We start from the raw sequence: 26,418 nt of genomic DNA on the forward strand, positions 1-26,418 counted from the left end.
AAAGTCCTGTAGAAAAGTGATTATGACGCACATTGTTTTGGTTGATTTTAATCACACCAAAAATAGTGAATTGTCATCATATTAACCAATTTCTGCACGTCTGGAGTTATAATTTACATAATTTAGCGTAAGATCATCTTTTTATTTGTACGAATGCTATTTAGAAAGTAATGTATATGCAATTAAGAGCATCTAGCTTAAGATTAGTGAGAAGTCATAGAGTGACGTTAGCTTAAGGTACCTAAGGCGGGTTTAGTACCGAAGTTATTTGTTTTTAAAGATAACTATATTAGTACGTCTATGCTACTTTGCCATATTACTTTAACCATTTGGGGTGTATGTATGATAGTGGCCACCTGTATATATGGTGACGACTGACTAAGAATATGGCAGTGTAATGGGAATCGCAGGGGGAGCTTTACCCCCCCCCCCCCCCTCGTTATGTAAGTAGGTAAGGACACGGATTGTAGGTTAGGTTAGAAGGGGAAGTTGAGGTTAGTTGGAGTTCATTAATTATGCAAACAGGAGGAATTTGCCGCTGGTATTCAGAGGCCTCCCAGTTTCTTTCAATCAGAAGTAGAGAAAAGTTTTTCTGTAGAGGTTACAGGATGTGACTAATATCTTTACTAAATCACCACTTTTTATGTTGACTCCTAGAACTCCAAACGGCTGAGTTGGTTAAGGAAGGATTATTAGAATTATAAGATTGAAGGTGAGATTGAATAAGTATCCAATAATCCTCTTGGTGCGGTTCTATTATAGTTACGGACGTAAAAATTTTTCTTAAAAGATGTGTTTCCCATAGAAAAACGTCTGTTTTCTCTGAAAAGGACACATTTACACCAAATAAAAACTTTATTATCTAAAAAATGATAATCGATGGGGTTAGCGTGCGCAGCTCAGCAAACCATTATATAGGAGCTTGATGTTTTCCTTTTTCCACGAGTGAAAAGAGAGCTAGTCGGACCAAAAACCATTAGATTTCTAAAAAATATCCCCGTTCTTGGGCGCTCTAACTGGTTTTCTGTTTATTTGCTGTTGAAATGAAGCTCAAATTCAGTGAAAGCACATTATTTACTACAGGAAATAACTATTTTTTCTGTTCAAAATGTTGTTTGTCTGTAACTATAATTTTATCCCTGGTGCATTTTTATGTGAGGGGGTTGGGTGTTGTATGCAGTTGGTTGAGACAGTTGTAAACTATCTTTATGTGGAATATGTTATCTATCTATGAAACTAGTTTCATAATATCTTGATATTATGAAGCTAGTTTTATGATTTAGTGTTACCTTGTCAGGGATGAAGCCAGTCCAGAACCAAACACTGGTGCGAGACTCAGTCTTGGGGATGTCATAGGGAGGCATAGCCTTTCCTCCCCGGTAGGTAAGGATACGGCTGTAATGTCTCCCTGGTTAGGTTAGGTAGAACTTAGTTTAGGTGGTGTCTTGTGTGTGTTTCCCTTTTAAAATTGTGGATTTTAAGTCACAACTTTTAGAGTTTTAAAATGTCTAAAATTTAAAAAATATGGGTTTCTCCTATAGTCCATTTCTTTTAGCGATGCATATTTGCACCGACTCGTGGCGGTGCCCTTTTAGCTCGGAAAACTTTCCGGATCAGGAAACTTTTCCGAGCTAAAAGGGCACCGCCGCGAGTCGGTGCAAATATGCATCGCTAAAAGAAATGGACTATAGTTATTTGCATCAGAAGAGTTCAAAGTACATATAAATACTCCAGGGGCATCTTTAGTTTCTTCATTAGGAATATTCTGCAATTGTAAATATTTACATGCATTTTAATTGCTCATCCGTTCTACCCAACCAAATACAAAGGCTCCTGTCTGTTTTGAACAATTTTTGTTGACAATAAAGTAAAAAATCCATATTTTATAAGTTATATAAAGACGGATTCTAACTAATACTGTCCCCTTACACACCAATACCAAACTGGCGATAGTTCTTATTAGATCATATGAATTCTTAGTAGAAACAAACTTTATGTTTCTTAATTAGTAATTAGATGCAAACTTAACTTTTTGTTATTTAATGTCACTTGAATGCCTTTAGATCTGATTGGAAAGCAAAATTATTAGGTCCATTTTCTCTTCAAGGTATCTAATGAGAATTTTACATTACATGTATATATAAGATCCTTCAGCTTTGGCAAATCTTTTTTAGCAATTGACCACTGTTTTGAAGTCTACCATGGGTCAGTTATTCAACCATACACAAAATGCAGTTACTTGGTAGGGGCCAGTGAGTTGTCTTATAACCATCTACAGATCTTTAAATATTAACCAGTGGATATTGTTTTATAAAATTTAGCCTTACCAATAACCATGGTCCTTAGTCATAGGGCCTGCACACCACCTTTATTTTAACTGACTTAGAATATTGTGTTCATTAAAGAACTTACTGTCGTTGAATGGTGCTGGGGTAAAGTTAAGCTAAATGCAGATTATTTGGTGTTTTAATGCTGGCAAATGAATTGAGCTGTGGAAGGTACCAGGGATTTGTAGTAGAGTAATTATGGATGCATTGACTTAGTTACGTTAGTTTGCGTGGGAATACTGATACCCACCCCTGGAAGTATTATTATCATTATTATTATTACTAGCCAAGCTACAAACCTAGTTGGAAAAGAAGGAAGTTATAAGCCCAATGAACAGTGGTGCTCTGCAAGGCATACAGCTCGTGCCAAGAGAAGCCAGAAGACTCTCTATGCTCATGCACGGAGTGCTGACAGTTCGACTCATGCGCATGCATTTGTAACGGACAGAATTTATGAATAGTAAAGGGTGCATATATGAAAGATAATATATACAATAATCTATAGCTCCAACAATGAAAAATAGCTCAGTGAGGAAAAGGTACAAGGAAATTAATGAATTTTATACTCTAGTTTCTTGTCAAATGAACCTTATATTTTTCCAGCTCGTCTTGGATAAATGCACATAAGTTTAAAGTATGTGTCTGCAAACAAGATTTATTATTTAAGTTTTTATTTTCATAATGTAAATATTTACTCATTTTTATTTAAGGTGGGCCGTGAAGTTTTTCTCACATCAAAATGGCTAAAACGGCAAAAAGATCGGCAAAGAAGAAGAAGAAGGAGGGATTTGTCAAGTCCACAAATTCCATGAATCCTGACCGCCCAGTTGACCAGGTAAAGAAGAATAGTTTGTTATAGCTTTGAATTGTATTGTATATAAATGATTCAGCCATTAGTTTTTTATGAATAGATATATAAAAACATTTAAGACTTACGTTAAGTAAGGTGTAATTACTTTTGTGTTTTGCTAATTCATATTTGTCTCCCAGACGTTGAGAATAATTGTAAATGTGATTCATAACAAATGGGAAAAGTGATCGGCAGACACCATTAGGGATTTTGAGTGTGCTGTCTGTCCATTATGCTAGTTGTTATGTATTGTAGCCTCTGTTATTTTGCAAAGATTGGAACCCAATGGAAGCAGGGTGTTCACTGAATTTTCATCTTATACAGCTGTTATGGCAAAGATCTGGGTTATATACTGTAGTGTAGTACTGTATAGAAAGCTAAGTTTGAAAAATCATGACCTTTCATTTGTGTCTTGATACTGAAATGTGCAAAATATTATAATTATTATTCATTATTATTATTATTAGCCAAGCTACAACCCTGGTTGGAAAAGCAGGACTCTATAAGCCCAAGGTCTTCAACAGGGAAAAATAGCTCAGTGAAGAATGGAAATACTGTACTATAAAAAATTATACTGTATATGAGAAGTAATGAATATAGTAGAGAATGGTTTTATATGAATGAGTTGTTCCAACATGGATACAAACCTTCATCCTTTAGTAGCATTGCTGTATATTTTCAGGGTACCTATAGTTGGAACTCAGCTGTTAGAAGCCCTCCCCACCCAGTACACTGAGTAGCCACTTTGCTTTCAGCTACCGGATAATATGCTATGTGAAATCAAGATCCAATGAGTGGACGCATGCGAAGGGGTAACACTTGTGATCATTGTTATTTAATGTGCAAAGAGTGTAACAAAAGGGAAGCACTGGGTCTACTGTAGATTTTCATCTTGTCCAGCTATTATGGCAAAGATCTGAGCTTGTATTGGTCGATTGATTTGATTGATTTGACATTTTCTGGTCTAGTGGCCGTTTGAATTTTTTTTTTTTTATTAAAGGTTTTGCAGTTTTCCCAATTACTGTAGCTGACTGACGTTTTCCTTGTACCTAGTGGCCGTTTGAATTTTTTTTTTTTTATTAAAGGTTTTGCAGTTTTCCCAATTACTGTAGCTGACTGACGTTTTCCTTGTACCTGCCGATATAGCGGACTAGTGACGACATCGTACTGAGGAATAAACTTCGTTACCATCATTAGAAGAGAATTTTAAAATAATTCCTTTGTCTCTTAGCACTGACAACGGATCCACGCATTCTCGGACTTGTAGCACACTGCTGGTTGGAAGAGATAAAGGCTCTGCCCCTTTTTGAATGATTAATGCTTTAAGACCGATCAATAGGAGTTAGATTTATGCGAGTCTTCTGTTTCTCTCCCCGTGGGAGAATGTTGCCCAATCCTTCACCAAGGATGAAGAAAGAATAAGATTATGCGCATCTTTGCGCACCACCTCGCCTGTTCACGTGCACTGATTAATGGGTTACTATGCATTAGCATACTACTGTGCTCGTGTGCTCTTACGGGGCTGCCATCTCACCTGTTTGTGATAGCTGTCGGAGTGCCACCTCGCATGCTCACGATCGCTCGCCCCTGAAAGAGCGGCATCTAAACTGTTAGTGTTCTTGAGTGTAGGAGCTCCACCTCACTTGTTCACGATCGTACAAGCTCATCCTAGCTTTTGTGCTCTTCAGTTGATTTGGGTGCTGCTGTTGTTGAGGATTCACTTGCTCACACACTTGGCGATGATGGCATGCGAGCGCTCATTCTTATGATCAATATGCTGTTCGCTTCTGCTCTACATTTACCATGCATTTTACTTTTTTATCCTGTTCCTGATCCACATGCCCTATTCAGTTGATTTGGTTACTACTTACGTTAAGTACTACAGTATTTGTTCACACACACACACACACACTTCTGCTGGAGAGCAATTTTTGGATGTGCGCGCATCACTGATAGTACGAGGTCTCCTCTTACCACACGTTCATCTGTCTTTAATGTGTTATTTGGACAATTCGCAGTTGGATCCTTAAAACCTATTCTTTGGTGACTTTTGGATTACGTAACTTCTGGCAGCTTTTTCACGCCAGTTTTTCCATGAAAGAAGGCCCTAAGATCATTCTCATGATAAGAAACCATAAGGTCAAAAGGCAAACCAAACAGTCAAAACTTTTGGTCATTCTTCAGGTGATTGTCACTTTTGAGTCACCAGAGAAATAGTACGCCTCTTACAGTCATTGTTTTTTTTCCCAGCACTCTTAGCCAAGAGATTTTTCTATGCTCAAGATCTTGGGACACGATGAGACTGTTCCAGTTCTTGGATTATCCGTTCCAGGACATGGGAACTTCTACGTTCTGTGTTTTATTGTGAAAAATCCAAAATTTTAAAGTATTTTGTATTTTTTCTTCAAACCCCGAGATTTTCCAACTAGTTCTCTTGGTAGGACTTGGAATGGGTTTTTCTTGTATCTCAGCACACATAGTACTCTTAGAAGCACAAAGAAGCTATGTTGTTCTAGCACAATTATCGTCAGGGAACTTATCCATCCTATGACAGGCACTTGCATAATCCAGTTACACAATGCAGGATACCACATTCTTCCACTCACCACAGAGAGGCAGTTCAGTTAGTGAAGGAGCTGATGCTCATTCTCCCTCACTTCTTATCATGGAATCATCCCGTTCCATTAGCGGGGCGGCTGATGAATGTCTTTTGGGAGTCTTCGAGGATGTTGAGAGAATCATCGACCTTATGACACCCCACTTTAATGTGCTACCTACTAAAGCAAAGATCTTTAAGATTTCATCTACGATTGCAAGATCCGCACACTCGTTCATAAGTTGGTTGAGACTCCTTTCGTTTGACAGTAAGGCAAGTTCCTCTGAACGGTTGTCTATCGATCTTTTAGTAATTCTCATAGCACTACTAGTCAGCAACCAGCATTTTCCTTACCTTCAGGTGATGTCTGGTACTTGAATATAGGACGACCCACCCAGGTAGTGGTAAAACGATCCTTATTGCAAGAACTCCTGACCTCCGGAGAATCTGAAACCCCTGAACATATCAAGGATGGGAGGTGCACCCACCTGAACATTTTGTTCACTTCGAAGAAATGATCCACGAAAGAAAACTCCTGGCTTTTCAACTGACCAGTATCGTATGCAGTGTCGCTACTTACAAACTTTCTAAAGGAGTTTGATAAATCTCTTGCTGGTGTTGAGGAACGGCTATGTTTCCGTTCTTTACTTACATCTTTAATGGGTCATTTTGCTCAGACCCTCGTCAAGCAGGAACCCTTTTGGGAAGTTGACATGGTAGAGATGTTTGTAGGATTTTTCAGGGCAAGACAACTGTCCTAGCAAACATACTCAGTCGACAGGGACTCTGTGCAATCGTCAGTTGTAATCTCTACTGCATGACAGGATGGAAAGACTTTTCGTCAAGTTACTGCCATCAAGCAATCTGCTCAGCATGTCAGCTGAACAAGCAACTTCCAGTTTCCCCCAAGTCCCTTTGTAGCCATCCTTTGAGGACACCTTCCAACATCCCTAAGAATTCTAGATGTTTACTCCTTACTGCCCTAGCGTTCCAATTATATCGATTACTCAGCAATATATGAACGACGTCGAGGCTCAGCACGACCTTGATTGCTCCCATGTGACCAAATGCTCTTTGTATCAGGATCATCTGTTTTTCTTACGCCCATCATAAGGGGAAATCTCAAACTTTGTGGTTAAGGGTACAATGCCATCCGTGTACCACGTTTTCATCTAGGACTCAAGTCTGAACTTGAAGAGAGTTGTCTAAACTGTAGGAGTTTCTAGAGAACTCAAGCCGCATGGAACTATTCCCAAGTCTACAGGTTGCTCTAGTGATCACACTTGAACAATTGCAACGACCGGAAAATAGGGCTTTGACCCTCAAAACCTCCTGTTACTTCCCAAGCACTGCTAAGCATCTAAGAATGACATACTTTTTTCCTGTAAGACATAGCTAGTAGGAACCAGGAAGACTTGCCTTCCATCCAGAATGGACACTTAATATTCCTATAGCAACAAAAGGAATAGGAGAGGAGTAAAATAGCCCAGTGAGGAAAGGAAATATACTACAAGAGAAGTAATGAACAATAAGGTAAAATGTATTAAGAACAGTAGCAACGTTCTTTTCTGATTTTGTGGGACAATTAGACGTACTATTTGTGCATGTAAGGAGACGAAGGAACCATCTCAGATTTGAGTGCATGAAGTCAAACCTAGGATTTTTCTAGCTCTTAGGAAAAACCTGTCAGGGGTTTAATTCCTGAATACAAAAATCTTGTATCAACAATCTTCTTGGCCCTTTCTACTGGAGTATATCCACAGGTCCCTGTATCTTTGACTTTGTGGTAGTTACTCAACAGAACATGCAGAAACTCTTTGATGGAACAAGAGACATCTCATCTAGAATGAGAAGGAAGATGAACTGGCTCTTTTACCTCTGTTTTCTTCCCCTTCCTTAGGGTGAAGCAGCCACTCCATTATTTTCTGGATTGCACGCAAGATACAGGAAAGCTACGTAGTTAAGCAACTTTTCTTAACAATAGGCTCAGTTCATAAGTATCTCCCCCATCCTTCTGAACAAGGGGGAGGATGCCAAAATGTATGCTACCCATTTCTCATAATTACCATACATTCTGACTTCATGTCCTTTTGGATGTATGTTTTTCCTTGATTGTGTTCTAGTCCCTGGTAGTGACCTAGCCTAACACCTGCCTCCCTAGGTTGGGAATGTTAAAAGTACTTGACATTCCTGGTAAAGTAAACCATCCTGCTGGTTATGGGGACTTCCATCTTAAGGATAAACCTCCTATTATAGGACAAATGTATCTATCTGTATAGGAACAAATCACAAATTTATAAAAGTATTTTGTATATTTCTTAACTATATATACCTAAGGCCTTCAAGTTATTATTTCTGCCTCAACCAACCCGTAATTCCTAGGTTTAAGGTCAGAGGGGCTACTCATTGTGCTGATGGGTGGGTGGGGGGTCGACTGGGTCTTCCCTACCATTTTCCAAAACTTACCTACACCTCGTTATAAATTTTAACAGCCAAGTTTCCAGCTTTGCTATAATAATATTCCTATGAAAAGACTCTGTTGATATGGTTAGAATAGATATAAATTACTTTTTAAAAATATATCATATTGAGGCCGTCAATTTTTCCTTCCTTTTCCCTTTGGGCCCAGGGAAAGCCTCGTTATTTTTCAAATACCCCATGTCACCTATTGGCTGGAACATTGGAGGGAACACATACATGACATCATTAGTAGCTGTATTATGTAAGCCTGTTTAAGATGTATAATACAGTAACACTTTGCATTGTTAATCTGCAAAGTAGTAATATGTATATTCCAATGGCCTTATGCTTTTTATCTGTTATATTTGCATATCAATTTTAACATTTGTTTATTTTTGACAGGTAAACTTGAGAGGCGCTCCATATGCCCGAGACAAATCCACAATCAAGCGCCTTCAGATGTACCGTACTGGGAAGGCAAAGAGGAATAAACAAGGAAAAATCATTAAGGCAGCAATCTTCCAGAACAAAGTTCCTTCAGGTACAGTATTTTGAAGACCTAACATTAGTTGTTTGTTTATTCATAAGCCCAACAGATATTCTCAACCATTATCTTCATCAGCTTTAATCTCTAGTCACTCCAAATAAGTCCTTTTTGACCTGTTTTAGTACACATCTGGGTTCCTGATTATCCCCTTGTGGTGAAACTGAAGTCATGTCTGGTGTCTTACACCTCCAATCACATACACCCCAAATTGTACAATGTTTAATCATTGATACTTGTAATACACTACAATACTTCATACTTTCACTCATTGCTTTATTGATTTCATTTATGCTTGGCGATTATTTTTTTGCTATTTTCACACGTCAAGCTGTAACACTGGTTGGAAAAGGCGAATGCTACAATCCTAAGTGATATTATTGGGAGAGTAACACATTACAGAAAAAAAATGGAGAAATAATTAATAACATAACTTTAGAAACAGAAATAATTACAGTAAATAACAACACTATGGTACAGTATATAACATGAGTTAGGAATGAGATTTATGTCATCTTGTTCAACAGAAAAAAAACCTACCTAAAGCAAGTGAAATATTTGTAACAATCAATCTTTATTGCAGGAACTCGTGCTCGTGTTGCTCCAAATCAGCGTTGGTTTGGTAACACTAAAGTTATTGGACAGAAGGCATTGCAAACCTTTCAAGAAGAAATGGGTAAAGTCATGAAAGATCCATACCAGGTAAAGCAAAGGTTTTTCTTCTTACAACTTGACTTAGTGGTCTGGTTAAGTTATTTGTTATAATTATGATAATCTCATAATTAAATGAGTAGCATATACTGTACAATATTTTATAGTTAAGTCTCTCTGTATTTGTATACAAGACCATACTCTCCATATATTGCCAAATTATGCAAAGCTATCGTTTTCCTCTATTTTTCATTATTCAAAACAATTTGCTATATGGGAAACAAGTTAATATTATAAAATACTATAGAATTATAAAAAAAAAAAAACTAGCCTGGTATCCTCACTAAACAACCTGGAACTGACATCATCAAGATATTCAATCAAACAGACGTTTGTGATGCCAGCATACATTTGATATATATTCAAAATATATGCTAAATTAAATATGGAGTATTTACTCAAAAGTGTCCATGAAATATACAATTCCCAAATAGTGACACTTTTGAGTAATTACTCCATTTTTAATTTAGTATATATTGTGAATATATATGGAATGTACGCTGGGATCACGAACTTCTGTTTGGTTGACGATGTCAGTTCCAGGTTGTCTAGTGAGGGAACCAGGCTAGTTTTTTTTTATAATTTTATAGTATTTTATAGCCTGAGTTAGTCCTCACAGAAAACGGAAGTAGGGTAGACTACACAAAACTCTGGTCGGTTGAGAGGAGAATTCAGGTACCTCCTAAGAAAGTAGTTCTCGGTAAGTATGTTAGGAAAAATACAAATTACCTAAAACTTATGATTTTTAGATATTTAACTTAGCCGGTGAATATATAGCTGCAACTCTGTTGCTCGACAGACAAAAAACTGTACAAAAAAACTCGCCAGCGATCGCTATACAGGTTGCGGGTGTGCCCATCAGCGCCAGCTGTCGGCCAGATACCAAGCTCCATGTAAACAAAGACTCAATTTTCTCTCTGTCGACGTGTCGACAAGACGTACTTTACTCGCTGTTGAAACCTGGAGTTTTTCCCATCATCTTTGGTGAAGTACTATATTCTGGTTTGAGCTTTCGCAGTGCAGGTGTTTTTTCTTCATCTTAAATCTTGAACTCGTTTTGGATAGATTTAATTTTTGGTGACAAAGAGAGCATGGACTTTCTTTGACTCTTAAATGGCCGACCCTTCCCTTAGACGGAAGTGTGTTTAGGCTTTTAGTAATTATCTTATCACGTTATAAATTAATTATAGATTTTCCTCTATATATTTTATATCTCTCCGCCTTTATTAGGCCTCTTCGATTAACTTTCCATTTATAATAAACATAAAAAATAAATTTTAATGTTTTGTTTATATGCGACCTTTCCTGAGAGTAGGCGGTCCTATCTTGGAAACCGAAGTTAAACAACGTTGAGCCCTTTGCAATCGTAAATAGCTTTTAAAGAGCTAATGATTTAAAACCTTTTAAATGAATATTTTTAATAAATATTTTATGAAAGAATTTCTTTGAATAGTCTTCGTACTATTTTCAAAGATGAACTAACGTTTAGTTTATTTATACTACGCAGTTTGCGCTCTATCGTTACGATAGAGAGAGAGAGTATCACGGTTTCACTTTGCAGAAAGAATAAATCGATTCTGACGTTTTGTTCATTCTTCTTTCAAAGCTTAAATGTTTTAAATTCTATTTTAAAGGAACTTTTTAATTGAAAAACCTTTCAGTTTTTTCCTTTGGTCAAATAACATGTTTTTTTTGACGAAATGTAATTGGGCTCTTCTCTTAGGTGCGAAATCAAGAGAGAAAGAGAGAGAGAGATAGAGACGGAGGGAGAGAGAGGAGAGAAAACGTTCCGTTCAAGCGGGTAACGTTGTTCTCGAGTTGCTCTTGTCCCTAGTCTCGTTACGGGGAGAAAGGATAAAACGTTTTTAGTTTTTATTCTCGTCCCCAGGCTATGTGCGGTTAGAGATTGAAAACGTAGTTTTGAAGGAACTAGTGTTTAGTCTCTTCCCCAGCCACTGAATTTTTTATCTTAAAATATGTTTTCTGTTTTTTGCTGGTATTAATGAGCTTGCATTATACGACTGATTTCGCAATTACTACCTTTTGATGAGGGTAGAATTGCGTGCTTCAGGTAGACCTTTTGATGAGGGTAGAATTGCGTGCTTCAGGTAGAAATCAGTAAAAGTTTCGATTTCAGTGAAATAAGTGCAAAACAGAAAATCGAAGTGATAAAGTGATATTGCGCTAAGTGTTACAGTGTTGCGTCCGAGGGTTCGTCTGTTCGTGCCTGTCGTTCACCTAGTCCGGGACCTCTTGCAAGCTCCCAAGCCCAGGGGAGAAGTAATGTCGAACGACTTATGGGTTCGAGAGGCCTTGATCAACGAACAGACGTTTCCCTCTATGGTATCGGGTGTATCTTACCAAGATCTCCCCTACCATAAGGAGAGAGAGACGTTTTTTCTCCTCGTCATCCGAAGGCTTTTCGCATAAGAAACCTGTAATAAGGTTTCGAAGCCCTTAAGCGAAAGTCAGTCCTTTCAGGACAGGTCCAGCGTCCTGCTTGCAGCCATTAGGACAGCTCTGACCCTATGCAGTCTCGGAAAACTGCTCGCCGCCTAACAAAAGCGTAACTCAGACTCCGAGAGTCTTTTTTGTTGTCAAAGTGTTGCGGTCACAGACGTTACCCTCGTCTCTTACCACAACCATTTCCGTTGATCCTTAATGGGTTGTACGGCAAGACATGCAGAATATGCTTGCCTCCCTTATGGAAGACTATTCTGCCGATTAGTCCGTTGAGTCTAGCCGTTTATCTCATCGATATCCTGGCTTTCAGCCAACCTAACGTTCCTTTGTGCTTCCTGTTGACGTTGGCGTAGCTAAGTCACGTCAGTCAGGTTGTTTAGAACCACACTCGATGCGGTCTCGTGTGGATTTTCAGCCACATTTGGACGTTAGGCCACTTGCTGATGCTCCTGTTGACGGTCAGGACGTTCGCTAACAATCGGAGTTGACTTGTTTTGACGCTGTGCGTCAACCTCCGCATTCTAGAGTTGTTTTGACTGCTCAGTCTAGGCAGTCAAAGCAGTCTCGAATGGACGCTGTGCGTCCTCACGCACCTGTTGTTGTTGACAGTTCAGTTGTTGACAGTTCACAGACTGTCAAGCAGTTACATGGCGTTGCGTCCTGGTCCGCTACTAATGCACCAGTGCGTGTGGACTCTGCTTGTAAAGCATTGCCACCACGGTAGGTCTCTCCCTTGCTTGAGACTCAGCTTTTATCGGACAAGGTTCCTGTAGATGAGGAAGTTGCTGTTCCCCCTCCTACTGATATTCCCTTGAGGACTCTGTCAGACGGAGAGGAGCCTAAAGCTGCTTAGCCCTCTATGGACTTTCATTAAATCATGATGATTTTTTTAAGGATCTTTGTCCGGATCTTTTTGTAACTGCTGCTCCTCGTTCGCCTAGACGTCAGAGCTTACACTAGGCCTAGCTACTTCGAAGCCGTTGTTTATAAGCTAGTGCTCTCTCGCTCTCCTAGAGAGCTTTACGTTTGCTAGGCGACTGGTTTATCACCAGGAGGAGTTTGGGGGATACAGCCTTTGCTTTCCCTTCTTTTAAACTGGCTTATAGAGCGAGAGTCTGATATGACACGAGAGAAGTTCTCGGCTTGGGAGTTCATGCCTCTGCCCAGATAGACTTCTCAAATCTCGTGGACTCTCCCTGGCGCCTGGCCAGGAGACGCTCCAAGTTTTTTTACAGGTCAACTTCACAGCTGTTTTCGAGCCTTTGAAGTTTTGCTGTACAATTATGTCATGCATAAACAAGGCTTTCAGGGATGGAAAGCGGTACCCCCTCAGTCGCTAACGCCGTCTGTTGCCGCACCTGCTCCCGTAGACCCTAAATGGGCTTTGCTGCAAGACATGCAGTCCAAGCTTGCGTCCTTGATAGAGGACTTTAATGCGGAGAAGGTTGCTGCCGAACCTTCTGGCCAACAACCTTCCAACCGGTCGGTTGTGCGTCCTGTTGACGCTGAGGTAACCTTCTCGCGTCTACCAGTTGAGGTGGTTCCTCCACCGATGCGACCCAGTGTGGGTTGCCAGCCGCACGTTGACGTTAAGCGACACTCTGAGGTGGTTGTTGACGTTCAGGACGTTCAACAACCAGCAGAGGTGACTTGTTGTGACGCGGTGCGTCAACCTCAGCAACCCGGTATGGTGTTGACTGCACAACCCAGACGGTCTAGACAGTCTCGGGTGGACGCTGTGCTTCCTCGCGCACCCATGGTTGTTGACAGTTCACAGACTGTGCAGCAGTTCCATGACGTTGCGTCCGGCTCCGTCACGCATGCACCAGTGCGACCGGACTCAGCGAGCCAGACGTTGCCCACTCCGTTGCCGTTTCCTCATCAGTTTTCGGATGAGGAACTATCTGATGAGGACGTTGCTGAACAACAAGACGATCAGCCCCCAGAATAGATCAAGCCCTGCTATCCATCCAGAAGATGCTGAAGAAGGAACGCTGCTCAGTCAGGCTGTGGATGAGTCTGGTGGGGACGCTGTCATCCCTGGAACAGTTTGTATCACTAGGAAGACTACACCTCCGTCCTCTTCAATACCATCCGGCTTTTCACTGGAAAAAGGACAAGACGCTAGAAGCGGTCTCGATCCCGATTTCCGGAAAGATAAAGTCTTGTCTGACTTGGTGGAAGGACAATATCAACCTAAGAGAAGGTCTTCCCCTGGCTGTTCAGACTCCCCACCACGTTCTCTTCTCGGACGCATCGGACTTGGGCTGGGGCGCGACACTGGACGGTCGTGAATGCTCAGGTCTGTGGAACTCAAGTCAAAGGAGCATGCATATCAACTGCAAGGAGCTGTTGGCAGTTCATCTGGCCTTGAAAAGCTTCGAGTATCTCCTTCGAGGCAAAGTGGTGGAAGTAAACTCGGACAACACCACGGCCTTGGCGTACATTTCCAAACAGGGAGGTACCCACTCACTGACGTTGTACGAGATCGCAAGGGACCTGCTCATCTGGTCAAAAGGTCAAGACATCTCCCTAGTAACGAGGTTCATCCAAGGCAACTTGAATGTCATAGCAGATTGTCTCAGTCGGAAAGGGCAAGTAATTCCAACAGAATGGACCCTCCACAAGGATGTGTGCAAGAGACTTTGGGCCACTTGGGGCCAACCAACCATAGATCTCTTTGCAACCTCGCTGACCAAGAGGCTTCCAATCTATTGCTCCCCAGTCCCGGACCCAGCAGCAATACATATAGATGCCTTCCTCCTAGATTGGTCACATCTGGATCTCTACGCATTCCCACCGTTCAAGATTGTCAACAAGGTACTGCAGAAGTTCGCCTCTCACGAAGGGACAAGGTTGACGTTAGTTGCTCCCCTCTGGCCCGCGAGAGAATGGTTCACCGAGGTACTTCGATGGCTAGTAGACGTTCCCAGAAGTCTTCCTCTAAGGGTGGACCATCTACGTCAGCCTCACGTAAAGAAGGTACACCAAAGCCTCCTCGCTCTTCGTCTGACTGCCTTCAGACTATCGAAAGACTCGAGAGAGCTAGAGGCTTTTCGAAGGAGGCAGCCAGTGCGATTGCTAGAGCAAGGAGAGCGTCCACCATTAGAGTCTACCAGTCGAAGTGGGAAGTCTTCCGAGACTGGTGCAAGTCAGTTTCTGTATCCTCGACCAGTACCTCTGTAGCTCAAATAGCTGATTTTCTCTTATACCTGAGAAAAGGACGATCCCTTTCAGCTCCCACTATCAAGGGCTACAGAAGCATGTTGGCATCAGTCTTCCGGCATAGAGGCTTAGATCTTTCCAACATTAAAGATCTTCAAGACCTCCTTAAGTCTTTTGAGACCACCAAGGAGCGTCGTTTGGCTACCCCTGGAGGGAATTTAGACGTGGTGCTAAGATTCCTCATGTCAGACAGGTTTGAGCCGTTACAATCAGCCTCCCTGAAAGATCTCACTCTAAAGACTCTTTTCCTGGTATGCTTAGCCTCGGCTAAAAGAGTCAGTGAGATTCATGCCTTCAGCAAGAACATCGGATTTTCGTCAGAAAAAGCCACCTGTTCGCTGCAACTTGGTTTTCTAGCCAAAAATGAGCTGCCTTCTCGGCCTTGGCCTAAATCTTTCGATATTCCCAGCTTATCGGAGATCGTAGGCAATGAACTAGAAAGAGTCTTATGCCCTGTTAGAGCTCTTAAGTTCTATTTAAAGCGTACCAAACCTTTACGAGGCCAATCTGAAGCTTTATGGTGTTCAGTTAAGAAACCATCTTTGCCTATGTCAAAGAATGCTTTATCATACTTTATCAGATTGTTAATACGAGAAGCTCATTCACATCTGAGTGAGGAAGACCAAGCTTTGCTTAAGGTGAAGACGCACGAAGTTAGAGCTGTAGCAACTTCCGTGGCCTTTATGCAAAATAGATCTCTGCGAAGTATAATGGACGCAACCTATTGGAGAAGCAAGTCAGTGTTCGCGTCTTTTTATCTAAAGGATGTCCAGTCTCTTTACGAGAACTGCTACACACTGGGACCATTCGTAGCAGCGAGTGCAGTAGTGGGTGAGGGCTCAACCACTACAATTCCCTAATTCCATATCCTTTTAATCTGTCTCTTGAAATGTTTTTAATGTTGTTTTTATGGGTTGTCCGGAAGGCTAAGAAGCCTTTCACATCCTGGTTGATTTGGCGGGTGGTCAAAGTCATTTCTTGAGAGCGCCCAGATTAGGGGTTTGATGAGGTCCTGTTGTATGGGTTGTAGCCCTTGATACTTCAGCTCCTAGGGGTCTATCAGCATCCTAAGAGGATCGCAAGGCTCCGTAAGGAAGACGTACTTATAAGGCAGAGTAATCGTACAAGTCGACTTCCTTACCAGGTACCTATTTATTTTGTTTTTGTTATTTTGATAACTTCTAAAATGAAATAAAAACTCTTAGCTCATAAAATGTAAACATATTTTACTGGTCTCTACCCACCATCCTGGGTGTGAATCAGCTATATATTCACCGGCTAAGTTAAATATTTAAAAATGATATTTTGATTATAAAATAAATTTTTGAATATACTTACCCGGTGAATATATAAATTAAATGACCCTCCCTTCCTCCCCAATAGAGACGCAGTGGGACGAGGAGAAAATTGAGTCTTTGTTTACATGGAGCTTGGTATCTGGCCGACAGCTGGCGCTGATGGGCACACCCGCAACCTGTATAGCGATCGCTGGCGAGTTTTTTTGTACAGTTTTTTGTCTGTCGAGCAACAGAGTTGCAGCTATATATTCACCGGGTAAGTATATTCAAAAATTTATTTTATAATTAAAATATCATTTTTAACTTGTTTCCCATGTGGCAAATAGGTTTTAAATTATGAAAAAGTAATAGAGGAAAACAGTAGCTTTGCATAGTTTGGCAGTAGATGGAGAGCTTGGTCTTGTAAACGAATACCAGATTCTCTCCTTTTAGTTGTGGTATTAGTCATACGGGGTAAGTATCAAAGTGATAAATTCTATTATGAAAATATGTGTTCTGAGGTTGCCACTTTGAAGTGCAAACAAACTTCAAGGCAGTAACTAGTTGGTGGTAAGCAGTAAGCCTAAAGAAATATCTAACTAATATAGATTAAAAAATACCAAATAGTTTATATCAAGATCAAAGAAAGATAACTGGCATATTGCTAACAGCTGCAAAGAAGAAATAGTCCAGAAGGAAAGGTAAAATTACTGGAAATTACTGTACTGTACCCTGTAATGAAGTTCTATTAACAGAATCTATCCTTCCAGAAAACATAGGCCAGCGCACTTATATTACTGAAAAGTGAAAATAATTGAAACAGATGCAAAGTAAGGAATATCAGTAAAATAATGAAACCAGAATAATGATAATCTTTGTCAGTCGTACTAGTGAGGAAACATTTAAAGAATTTTTGTAAGTTGGTAACAACAGAATACAGTATGCACGTATAGTGAGGCAGGTAGTTGATATTAAAGTTAATCTCGGGTGGTGCATGCCATGTTTAATTGCTGATGTTCAATCTGCTAGATGAAAGAATGCAGTGTCTTTGAGCATTTGAAAACAAAGATGGTTGGCTTTTATGAGTGACACTTTATTGAAACAAAGACAATTGTAGAGTTTCTAGTTGATATTGGTAAAAGTATTGATAAAATAAGAAGTTTCATTGTAAAATATTTTTTTTTATTTTACAGTAATCTGGGTAATAACTAAGATCATTTGCTGCAGTCATTTTGGACTTCATTTGCATTGATTTTATCTTGTCATTTTCATCCATTTTTGCATCAATTTTACTATACTTTTTTACTTTAATGGTTGCTTTTCAGATCCTATACTGGCAGGGGAACCCTACTCTCTACAGGACCTTTCGTCATTGATTTTATCATATAAATTCCAAGGAATTCAGCATTTTATACTGCGTATTGCTCGTTTATTATCAAATACACATTATCAAGGCACCTAGAAAACAAGAAAGTTCTGTTTCCTGGAAAGCCTTAATATCTTCAGTCTTTCGGATACAGTATCTTAGTATAATTTCAGATTGCTTCTTCTGTTATTTCCTTCCAAAAATCGAAGTGATTCATCTTCATTGATGTATTGTATTTTATGATTTAAAGAGAAAAAATAACATTAGTGGAGGACTTCAATTTCAAATTCTGTATCCCAAGGAGATAGTTTAACACACTGAAGGACTGATATATACATTGTGAGAAAGTTATCCTAACTTGTTTAGTGTTCAATACCTTGTGCAGTACAGTACATAGACATTTTTCTTAGCAATGAATGTATAGAGATTTTATTTGTATTACTCATATATTTTTATGTAATTCTTTTGATGAACATACGGCAGTGTTTCAGATGGGTAATTTTTGTCTATTTTTTAGGTTGTAATGCGCAAGACAAATCTACCTATATCACTGTTGAACGAAAAGGCTAAGAATGCTCGGGTCCACATTCTCGATACCGAGCCGTTTGATAGTGTGTTTGGAAAAAAGAGAACAAGAAAGAAGCCCAATTTAAAAGTAAGTACATTTCTAAGTACGTTATGGTTTCTCCTGTGATATTAACATTGTGGTTTTAGGAAGTGTTTGTGTGAATTATGTTGAGAAAGGAAATTCTTTTTGTATTAAGTTTGTTTGGCATTTATAACCTTTTAAAAGGAATTTATGCAGAATTATGGCAAACTCGAGATTTTTTTTACACAAACTGTAAAACAAAATCTGTATAAGTGTTTTTTTTTCACCGTATCTTCAAATCTATCAAATATTATTGTTCATAATAACTCGTTAATAATAATTTTCCGTATCCGTCACATCCATAAAATGTTTAAACAAACTATCCTATCGTTTACAAGTACAGTAAATAACATCTCCACTATTTATTCATGTCTTTTGTTATGCTCACTTATTCAAAGATATTTTCTTCTTGAGAAATTTGGAATTTAAGTTCTTATGTTGGTTTCAAATTTTAAATACCCTTCAAATAGTTTTATCTTGAATTATCATTTCTAAATAGTATTTTGGTATACATTATTATTATTACTATCCAAGCTACAACCCTAGTTGGAAAAGCAAGATGCTATAAGCCCAGGGGCTCCAACAGGGAAAAATAGCCCAGTGAGGAAAGGAAATAAGGAAATAAATAAATGAAGAGAACAAATTAACAATAAATCATTCTAAAAAAAGTAACAACGTTAAAACAGACATGTCACATATAAACTATTAACAACATCAAAAACAATTATGTCATAAATAAACTATAAAAAGACTCATTACCAATTAAGGAGAACTAACCAAAGGTACTGATTTCTAGTGTTGTCTTAGCATGGCCTCATTTTCAAGTTTCAGTATTCTCTCTGCAGTTTTGCTTATATATCTATTTTTTCTTCAAGAAAGACTTCAAAAATGATTTAATGTCTGTCTTCTACTGTGGGACAATGCTTGTGGTATGGTTGTATTACACTGTCCACTCATATCAAACTGTAACTTTAGGCAGTACGGTAGTACTTTTTAATGTATAAACAAGTGTAGAATCTTGCCAAGGAAGTCTTTTATTTCTTTTATCTAGTCTTGAATAGGAAGAGCAACTACTGCTTTGCCTTACATAACATTACTAGTGCAGTAAAAAAAAAAAAAAATGCTCACGGTGTGTGTAAGAGATAATCTGGAAGTTGGTTAAATCTTCATTGTGTAGAATTTAAACATCAACTTCCAAGATCCTTGCTGAGTGCTCTAGCTTTTTTTTTTTTTTTTTAAATTGGTTCTGTTATCTTTACTGAACACTCCTATGAAATACCCTTCTGATAGGGGTAGTCAACCACAGTCTGAACGCATATCCACTCAAGAATCATTGAACTAAGGGCATTATGGCTCTTGCAACCCAGGGTTTTTTTTTTTTTTTTTTTTTTTTTTTTTTTTTTTTTTTTTTTTTTTTTTTTTTTTTTTTTATAAATTGGTTCTGTTATGTTCACTGGCCTCTCCTTTACTGAACACTCCTATGAAATACCCTTCTGATAGGGGTAGTCAACCACAGTTTGAACGCATATCCACTCAAGAATCATTGAGCTAAGGGCATTATGACTCTTGCAACCCCAACATTAAAAGGTTATAATGAAAGTTACAAACTTCCTCACACAACAGAAAGGGATATCTTCCTTGGCTCCTTCCATGTGAATGCAATTATCGGCTCTGTCATGTGGCTATTTTCCGTTTTCATGAGTTACCTCGGAAGCATGCTTACATACATGTACTCATCTGTCTGTATCAAGCTGGTCTACAGTATTTCTTCTTTTTCCTGTCAAAATTGGATGTATGGGGTGTACAATAAAGATGATTAAGTGTCAATGTAGCATAAATTAAGTGGTTCGGTTAGTGATAGTGAATGTCATTTAAGAGAGAATGTCTGGTATTTTACCAGAAAAGCAGTAACCTCCTCCTCCTCTCGTGACACAAGTCTTTTCAGAAGTAAAGTTAATTTGCCAATATATTCATTTCATTGTGAATTAGTTCATTTGTATTCATTTCTGATGTTGGATTTTAGGATTTGTTCTTTAAATTCCCTTACAAACCTTTAAAATTAAGTGTATATTTGTATTTATGGATGTGAAATGCATGGAGAGAATTTCCTTTATTTCTTGTGGGAAGAATTGTTTTAGAACACAGGTGCAAGCATTTTAGGTTACGAGCTCGCTCCTGGAACAAATTGAACTTGTAATCCGAGGTACTACTGTACAGTATATGCAAAATGATATACAGTATGCACAACTTATTGCTCCAAAAGACCCTCCTATTGTGTTAGTATGTCGAGGGAAACATCATTGATTTCAAGTTTTCCAAGTTTAATGTATAAAGTAAAATTTTGGATTTTGTAAAGATAACATAATGAAAGATAGAATTCATTTATCACAGTCACAAGATAACATTTAGTAAATTAGCTAGATTTGTCTTACATTTTACTTGGGGTAGTGTACCTAATTGTGTTCATGTACTCTCTAGACAAAATATTTATAGAATTTTAAATCTTGTTCTTAATATGGTTTTTTATAAATATATATTTCTTAATTTATAGGTAGAAAATTTTAGTCATTTTGCAAAAAAAGTTGAAGAGGCAGCAGAAAAATACGACTCGGAGAAGGATAAAGATCTTGTTCGACCAGCGCCCGACACGCAAGATTTACCGCCAATCTGGTTCCTCAAGGTATGCAATTAATATTTCTTTTGATATTGTTACTGGCCCATTCAGATTATATGTAAAATGAGACTGGGGACTAAGTGAATTGTTTATAAAAACATCAAATTCAAGAATTGAAATATATTTACACAAACAATTTCAAGCCATCACATATCTTCCACTCAAGAATATTTATGTGATGTCTCAAAACTGCTTGTGCAGTATGATTATTCTATTCTTCAAACTTTTATATCCTTTATATTAGATATATTTGTATGTAGATTTTTTTTTGTCAGCTCAGTTTTTACTGATGTAAGAACTGAACTGACAAAAAAAAATGTTAGCCATTTTTATACAGACTTACGATACTTCTTCTTCTTCTTCTTCTTTATCTACATCTTTTCCCACTTCTATGTGGGGTCGATGTTTCTGGTCAGCTTTCTCCATCTACCTCTGTCCCGCACCTCATCACCGGTTAATCCCTTTGATCGAAGGTCATCCTTGATACAGTCCACCCACCTTCGCTTTGGTCTCCCTCTCCTTCTCGTTCCCTGTACCTCCATTTCCATTACTCTCCTCCCAATATACTGTTCATCTCTTCTCATGACATGACCATACCACCTCAGTCTACTTTCTTGGATCTTATCTGATAGTTTTCTAACTCGTGTGGTACCCCTAATTACCTCATTCCGCATCTTATCTCCTCTTGTCACCCCACACATCCATCTCAATATTCTCATCTCTGCCACATCCATCTTCTTCTCTTCTGTCTTTTTTATTGCCTACGTCTCCGCTCCATACATCATTGCTGGTCTCACAACTGTCCTGTGTACTTTACTTTTCAACTTAACCCCTATTTTCCTGTCGCATAGTACTCCACACACTTTTTTCCAATTCTTCCATCCTGCTTGTATTCTGTGGTTTATTTCTGCCCCCAGATCACCATCCTCTGCAACTGTTGATCTTAAATACCTGAAATTTTGAACTCTTTTCAATCTCTCTCTTTGTAAACTAACTTCCCCATCCTCACCATTTTTCAATCTCAAATACTCTGTCTTTTTCCTGCTGATCTTCAATCCCCTATTTTCCATTTCTCTTCTCCACTCCTCCAGTTTCTCTTCTACTACCTCTCGCCTAGTGCTACACAGTATAACATCATCAGCAAAAAGTATACACCAAGGAGACTGATCTCTAATACCTTGTGTTACTACATCCATGACCAGATCAAATAGATAAGGGCTCAATGCAGACCCATGATGTAGTCCCACACTTACTGGGAAACTTTCTGTTAAGCCTATACTGCTCTTAACATTTACTTCTGCCCTTTCCTGACGTGGTACTCGATCGTATGCCTTTTCCATGTCAATAAAGACCATATGTAATCCTTTCTGTTTCTCCCGATGTTTTTCTATCGTCTGCCTCAAAGCAAATATTGCTTCTACAGTCCCTCCTTTCAGGCATGAATCCAAATTGTTCCTCTCCAATTGTTGTTTCATCTCTTAGTCTCTTCTCAATGATCTTCTCCCATATTTTCATAGTATGGCTTATCAGCTTTATGCCTCTGTAGTTGCCACATTCCTGGATGTCTCCCTTCAAAGTCCAAAGCATGGTAATGCTTGCATGTTCTTTAATCTTTTTTTTCCTCCAGGCTGGTCAAAGTAAGCGTATCTGGAACGAGCTGTATAAAGTGATAGATTCTTCTGACGTCGTTATTCAAGTGTTAGATGCTAGAGATCCTTTGGGCACAAGGTCTAGATTGGTGGAGAAATATCTACGAACTGAAGTACCTCACAAACATCTTGTGTTTGTTTTGAATAAGGTAAGAGGCATTCTGATATTTTATTTATGAAGAGTAACTTTCCATAACTGCCTCGCAAGTGAAATATGTACTGTACATTGCTTCTCTTGCATTATTTATGTATTATAAGTTTTACATAGATCACATTCTTTAGCAGTAGAAAGATTATTCCTACATTGAATGTTTAAATCTAAGCATAGTTCGGAGATCATATCCTGTCATTAAATTGGGTGTAAATCAAAGTCTGTAACTAATAAGCAATGTCTTCTAAATTCTAGGTACATTATAATTAGTAGGCTTTTGTAGCTTTTATAGCAGGAAATAATTGTAATTAAGACAAAAAAGTAAGTGTCTCTTTTATCTTTGATATCTCAGTTGTCTTGTTATCAGATTCATTGTTAGCATAGCAATTTAATCAGTACTTTTATCAAATGTTCAAATTTATAGAAATGTCTTGCTTTTCAGGTCGATTTGGTTCCAGTATGGGTGACTCAAAAGTGGGTTGCAATATTGAGTTCAGAATACCCTACTTTGGCTTTCCATTCTTCTATTACAAATCCATATGGTAAAGGAGCATTAATCAACCTGCTTCGACAATTCGGCAAATTGCACTGCGACAAGAAGCAGATCAGTGTTGGATTGATCGGTTATCCTAATGTCGGAAAGAGCTCTATCATAAATACCCTCAAGAAGAAAAAGGTATCTGTGATGTTTGCTTACTCTGTATTTGTTTCTCTTGAAAGGAGTTTTGGGAAATCTCTCTCTCTCTCTCTCTCTCTCTCTCTCTCTCTCTCTCTCTCTCTCTCTCTCTCTCTCTCTCTCTCTCTCTCTCTCTCTCTCTCTCTCTCTCTCTTTTTTTTTTTTTTTTTTGTTACTGAATTTGTATGGATCCAAGGTTTAGAAGAAATTCAAAGAAATGTTGGAATTCTAATAATTGTAAAAGGTCTTGGAAAGCATAAACAGCTTTTGGTTTACCTCCTTGGATTCATTAGAAACCTGTTAGTATACTGTAGATCTTAACTTATCAATTTAGATATATTAAAATTCAATTTGTATTATTAAATTTAATGCCAAATCTTTTTTTTTTTTTTAAATGGAACAAGATGATTCTACATAATTACTTCTAGAAGGTACTTCATGCTTTGATATTTATGAATATTGAAACATTAATCTGTACAATAGTAGAATCAGCCCCTGGTAATGTTCATAGTGTTAAGTTTTGTTTGTGTAAGCACTGTTATGTTGTTAGCACTGTATGTTAATTAAACTAAACTCCTGAATCTAACATAAGCAACTTTAAACTCTTAAACTTCCAGGTTTGTAATACAGCTCCTCTGGCTGGTGAGACTAAAGTATGGCAGTACGTTACTCTGATGCGCAAAATATACCTCGTAGATTGCCCTGGAATTGTGCCTCCCTCTCATGAGACAGACTCTGATATGGTGCTGAAAGGAGCAGTCAGAACTGAATACCTAGAGATCCCAACTGACTATATTGGTCAGATATTGGAGAGAGTGAAAAGAGAATATCTTGTTAAGACCTACAAGGTAAGCATAGAAAAGATTTTTTTTTTTATAAGTGATGAAAATGCAACTACTTTTTATGTTTGAGAAATTATTTTGTGTGTGGGGATATGAAGAATAGCTCCCGGGCCCTATTCTGGCTTCTTGTAGTTAGAGTTAATACCTTTTGCCTTATGAAAAGTCTTTGGTCATCTGCTTCAACAGCAAGTAACCCTTATTGATACCTAGGCCTCAAGAACTAGTTTGTCATGTTCTCTTTACAAATGGAATCTTCAATGGGTAGCAGTTGGTCACAGTGAGGATGAGAGCCTGAAGCCTGAAGCTACTGTATATTAGTAAAAGTACTGTACTTAATTCCAGTCATTTTTAACTCAAGATAAATGTCACAGAGCTCTTGAAAATTTAAAGAAATACAACTATGTCCTACGAGTTATTGAAAGGATCCTTACTGGAGTGAAGCAACTTTTGCTTATTTTGAAATCTATCTTTTATGAAGGTATTTTCCTTTTTAAAATCATTATAATTTTTCAAGCACAGTATTATTCTTACCATATCCTATGTAAAATTCATTGTATGATGTTACCCATAGTTTTGTTCTTTTGCTGAAAGTGTACTGTATATAGTGTTAGTTCTGAATAATTTTTAGCATTACCTTAGATTGCATAGCTTTAATCATTATTTTGTGTTTTTTTTTTTTTTTAGATGTTCCATGGGTAGTATTAAGATTTCCTCTATTACAAAATTGTTTTTCAAGTCATTACTTATATATTTGACAGAATTTTTTTTATTCAGCACAAAATTTATATTCTGGGAGAACAATAAGTATCCTCTTCTTTGCAAAGTAACATTTCCTGTTGTGTTTGATACTCTAATAGTAGGTATGCAATATTTTCAGATTGATGACTGGGACACTCCTGAGAGTTTCTTAGAATCATACGCTAAACGCACAGGAAAGCTTCTGAAGGGAGGAGAACCTGATGTTAATGCCGTGGCTAAGATGGTCCTCAATGATTGGCAGCGGGGTAAGATTCCTTACTTTGTCCCTCCCCCTGGACATGACTCCTCATCATTTGCAAAACTGAAGGTTGAGGAAAACTTAGAAATGGCAACGAAAATTAAAGAAAAGGAAGAGGAAGAAGAAGAAGCACTTAAACCTGAATATGATATAGATACTCCGGCAGTGATTCAGAACCTCAGAAAGATCGCGCAAAGTCTTGAATACTCGGGCGATGATGTTCGACCTCTTGAAGATACGGACAAAATGCCTGATGATTCTGAGGAGGAAGTTTTAAGCGATGAAGATAAAGAAAATGATGCTGAAGACTTAGATGGCAATAAAGAAAATAGTGAAGAGAAAAATGAAAAGGGTGAAAATACAGAGCATGCAGTAGAAAATGGTGATATTGTAAATAGTGAGAATGTAGAAGTTATCGCTGAAAATAAAGACAAATCAACACAAGATACTGAAACAGAAAAAGATGGAAAACAAACACCTCAAACTTCTGCCTCGGTAGATTCCTCAGTCGCCAAACCTGACGGTGAGGAGGATGACGACGAAATTATTGGAGAGGATGAGTTGTCCAGCGACGAGGAAATAACAACAACGGCAGGATCATTCAAAGTTACGAGTCTGAAGAAAGTCAGGAGAAAAAGAAAGATTCGTCCTGGCGATGAGGACTATATACAGTTTGTGACTACAACAGCTAAGGAAAGGAGGAGAGATGAAAGGAGTAAGAAGAGAGTTAAGACAGGTAGCAATTTCTATGAAGTCACCAACGTAAAGAATAAGAATCGGAATAAGGTTAATCCAGTTAATACCGGGTCAAGACCAAAGAAACATACAAAGAAGAAGTAAAATAAGATGTCAAATTAGGATATATGCTTATTTGTGGTTGAAGCTCTTTCAGTGTATAACTGATAGATTTGTTGGAGATTAACTTTTTATTCCTCTGTAAAAATAAATTGTTATAAGTTAA

General features: G+C 38.3%; 1 protein-coding gene across 1 annotated transcript; it reads left to right on the forward strand.

The window, feature by feature from the left end:
* Ns2 (nucleostemin 2) lies at nucleotides 1-26,418 on the forward strand. The gene is made up of 10 exons (XM_068374905.1): nucleotides 1-127; nucleotides 3,038-3,162; nucleotides 8,636-8,774; nucleotides 9,361-9,479; nucleotides 18,337-18,474; nucleotides 21,020-21,148; nucleotides 22,770-22,940; nucleotides 23,385-23,618; nucleotides 24,236-24,466; nucleotides 25,338-26,418. Exons 2-10 carry the CDS (start codon nucleotides 3,067-3,069, stop codon nucleotides 26,295-26,297), a joined length of 2,217 nt encoding a protein of 738 aa, XP_068231006.1. The 5' UTR covers nucleotides 1-127; nucleotides 3,038-3,066; the 3' UTR covers nucleotides 26,298-26,418.

The sequence above is a fragment of the Palaemon carinicauda genome, chromosome 6 (assembly GCF_036898095.1).
Source record: "Palaemon carinicauda isolate YSFRI2023 chromosome 6, ASM3689809v2, whole genome shotgun sequence".
Classification (NCBI taxonomy): domain Eukaryota; kingdom Metazoa; phylum Arthropoda; class Malacostraca; order Decapoda; family Palaemonidae; genus Palaemon; species Palaemon carinicauda.

Excerpts from the sequence above, each read along its gene's own strand:
- Ns2 (XM_068374905.1), top strand. The coding sequence starts at position 3,067 with ATGGCTAAAACGGCAAAAAGATCGGCAAAGAAGAAGAAGAAGGAGGGA. Across the intron at positions 21,149-22,769 it reads CGCCAATCTGGTTCCTCAAG|GCTGGTCAAAGTAAGCGTAT; the intron begins GTATGCAATTAA and ends TTTTTCCTCCAG. Across the intron at positions 23,619-24,235 it reads ATACCCTCAAGAAGAAAAAG|GTTTGTAATACAGCTCCTCT; the intron begins GTATCTGTGATG and ends TTAAACTTCCAG.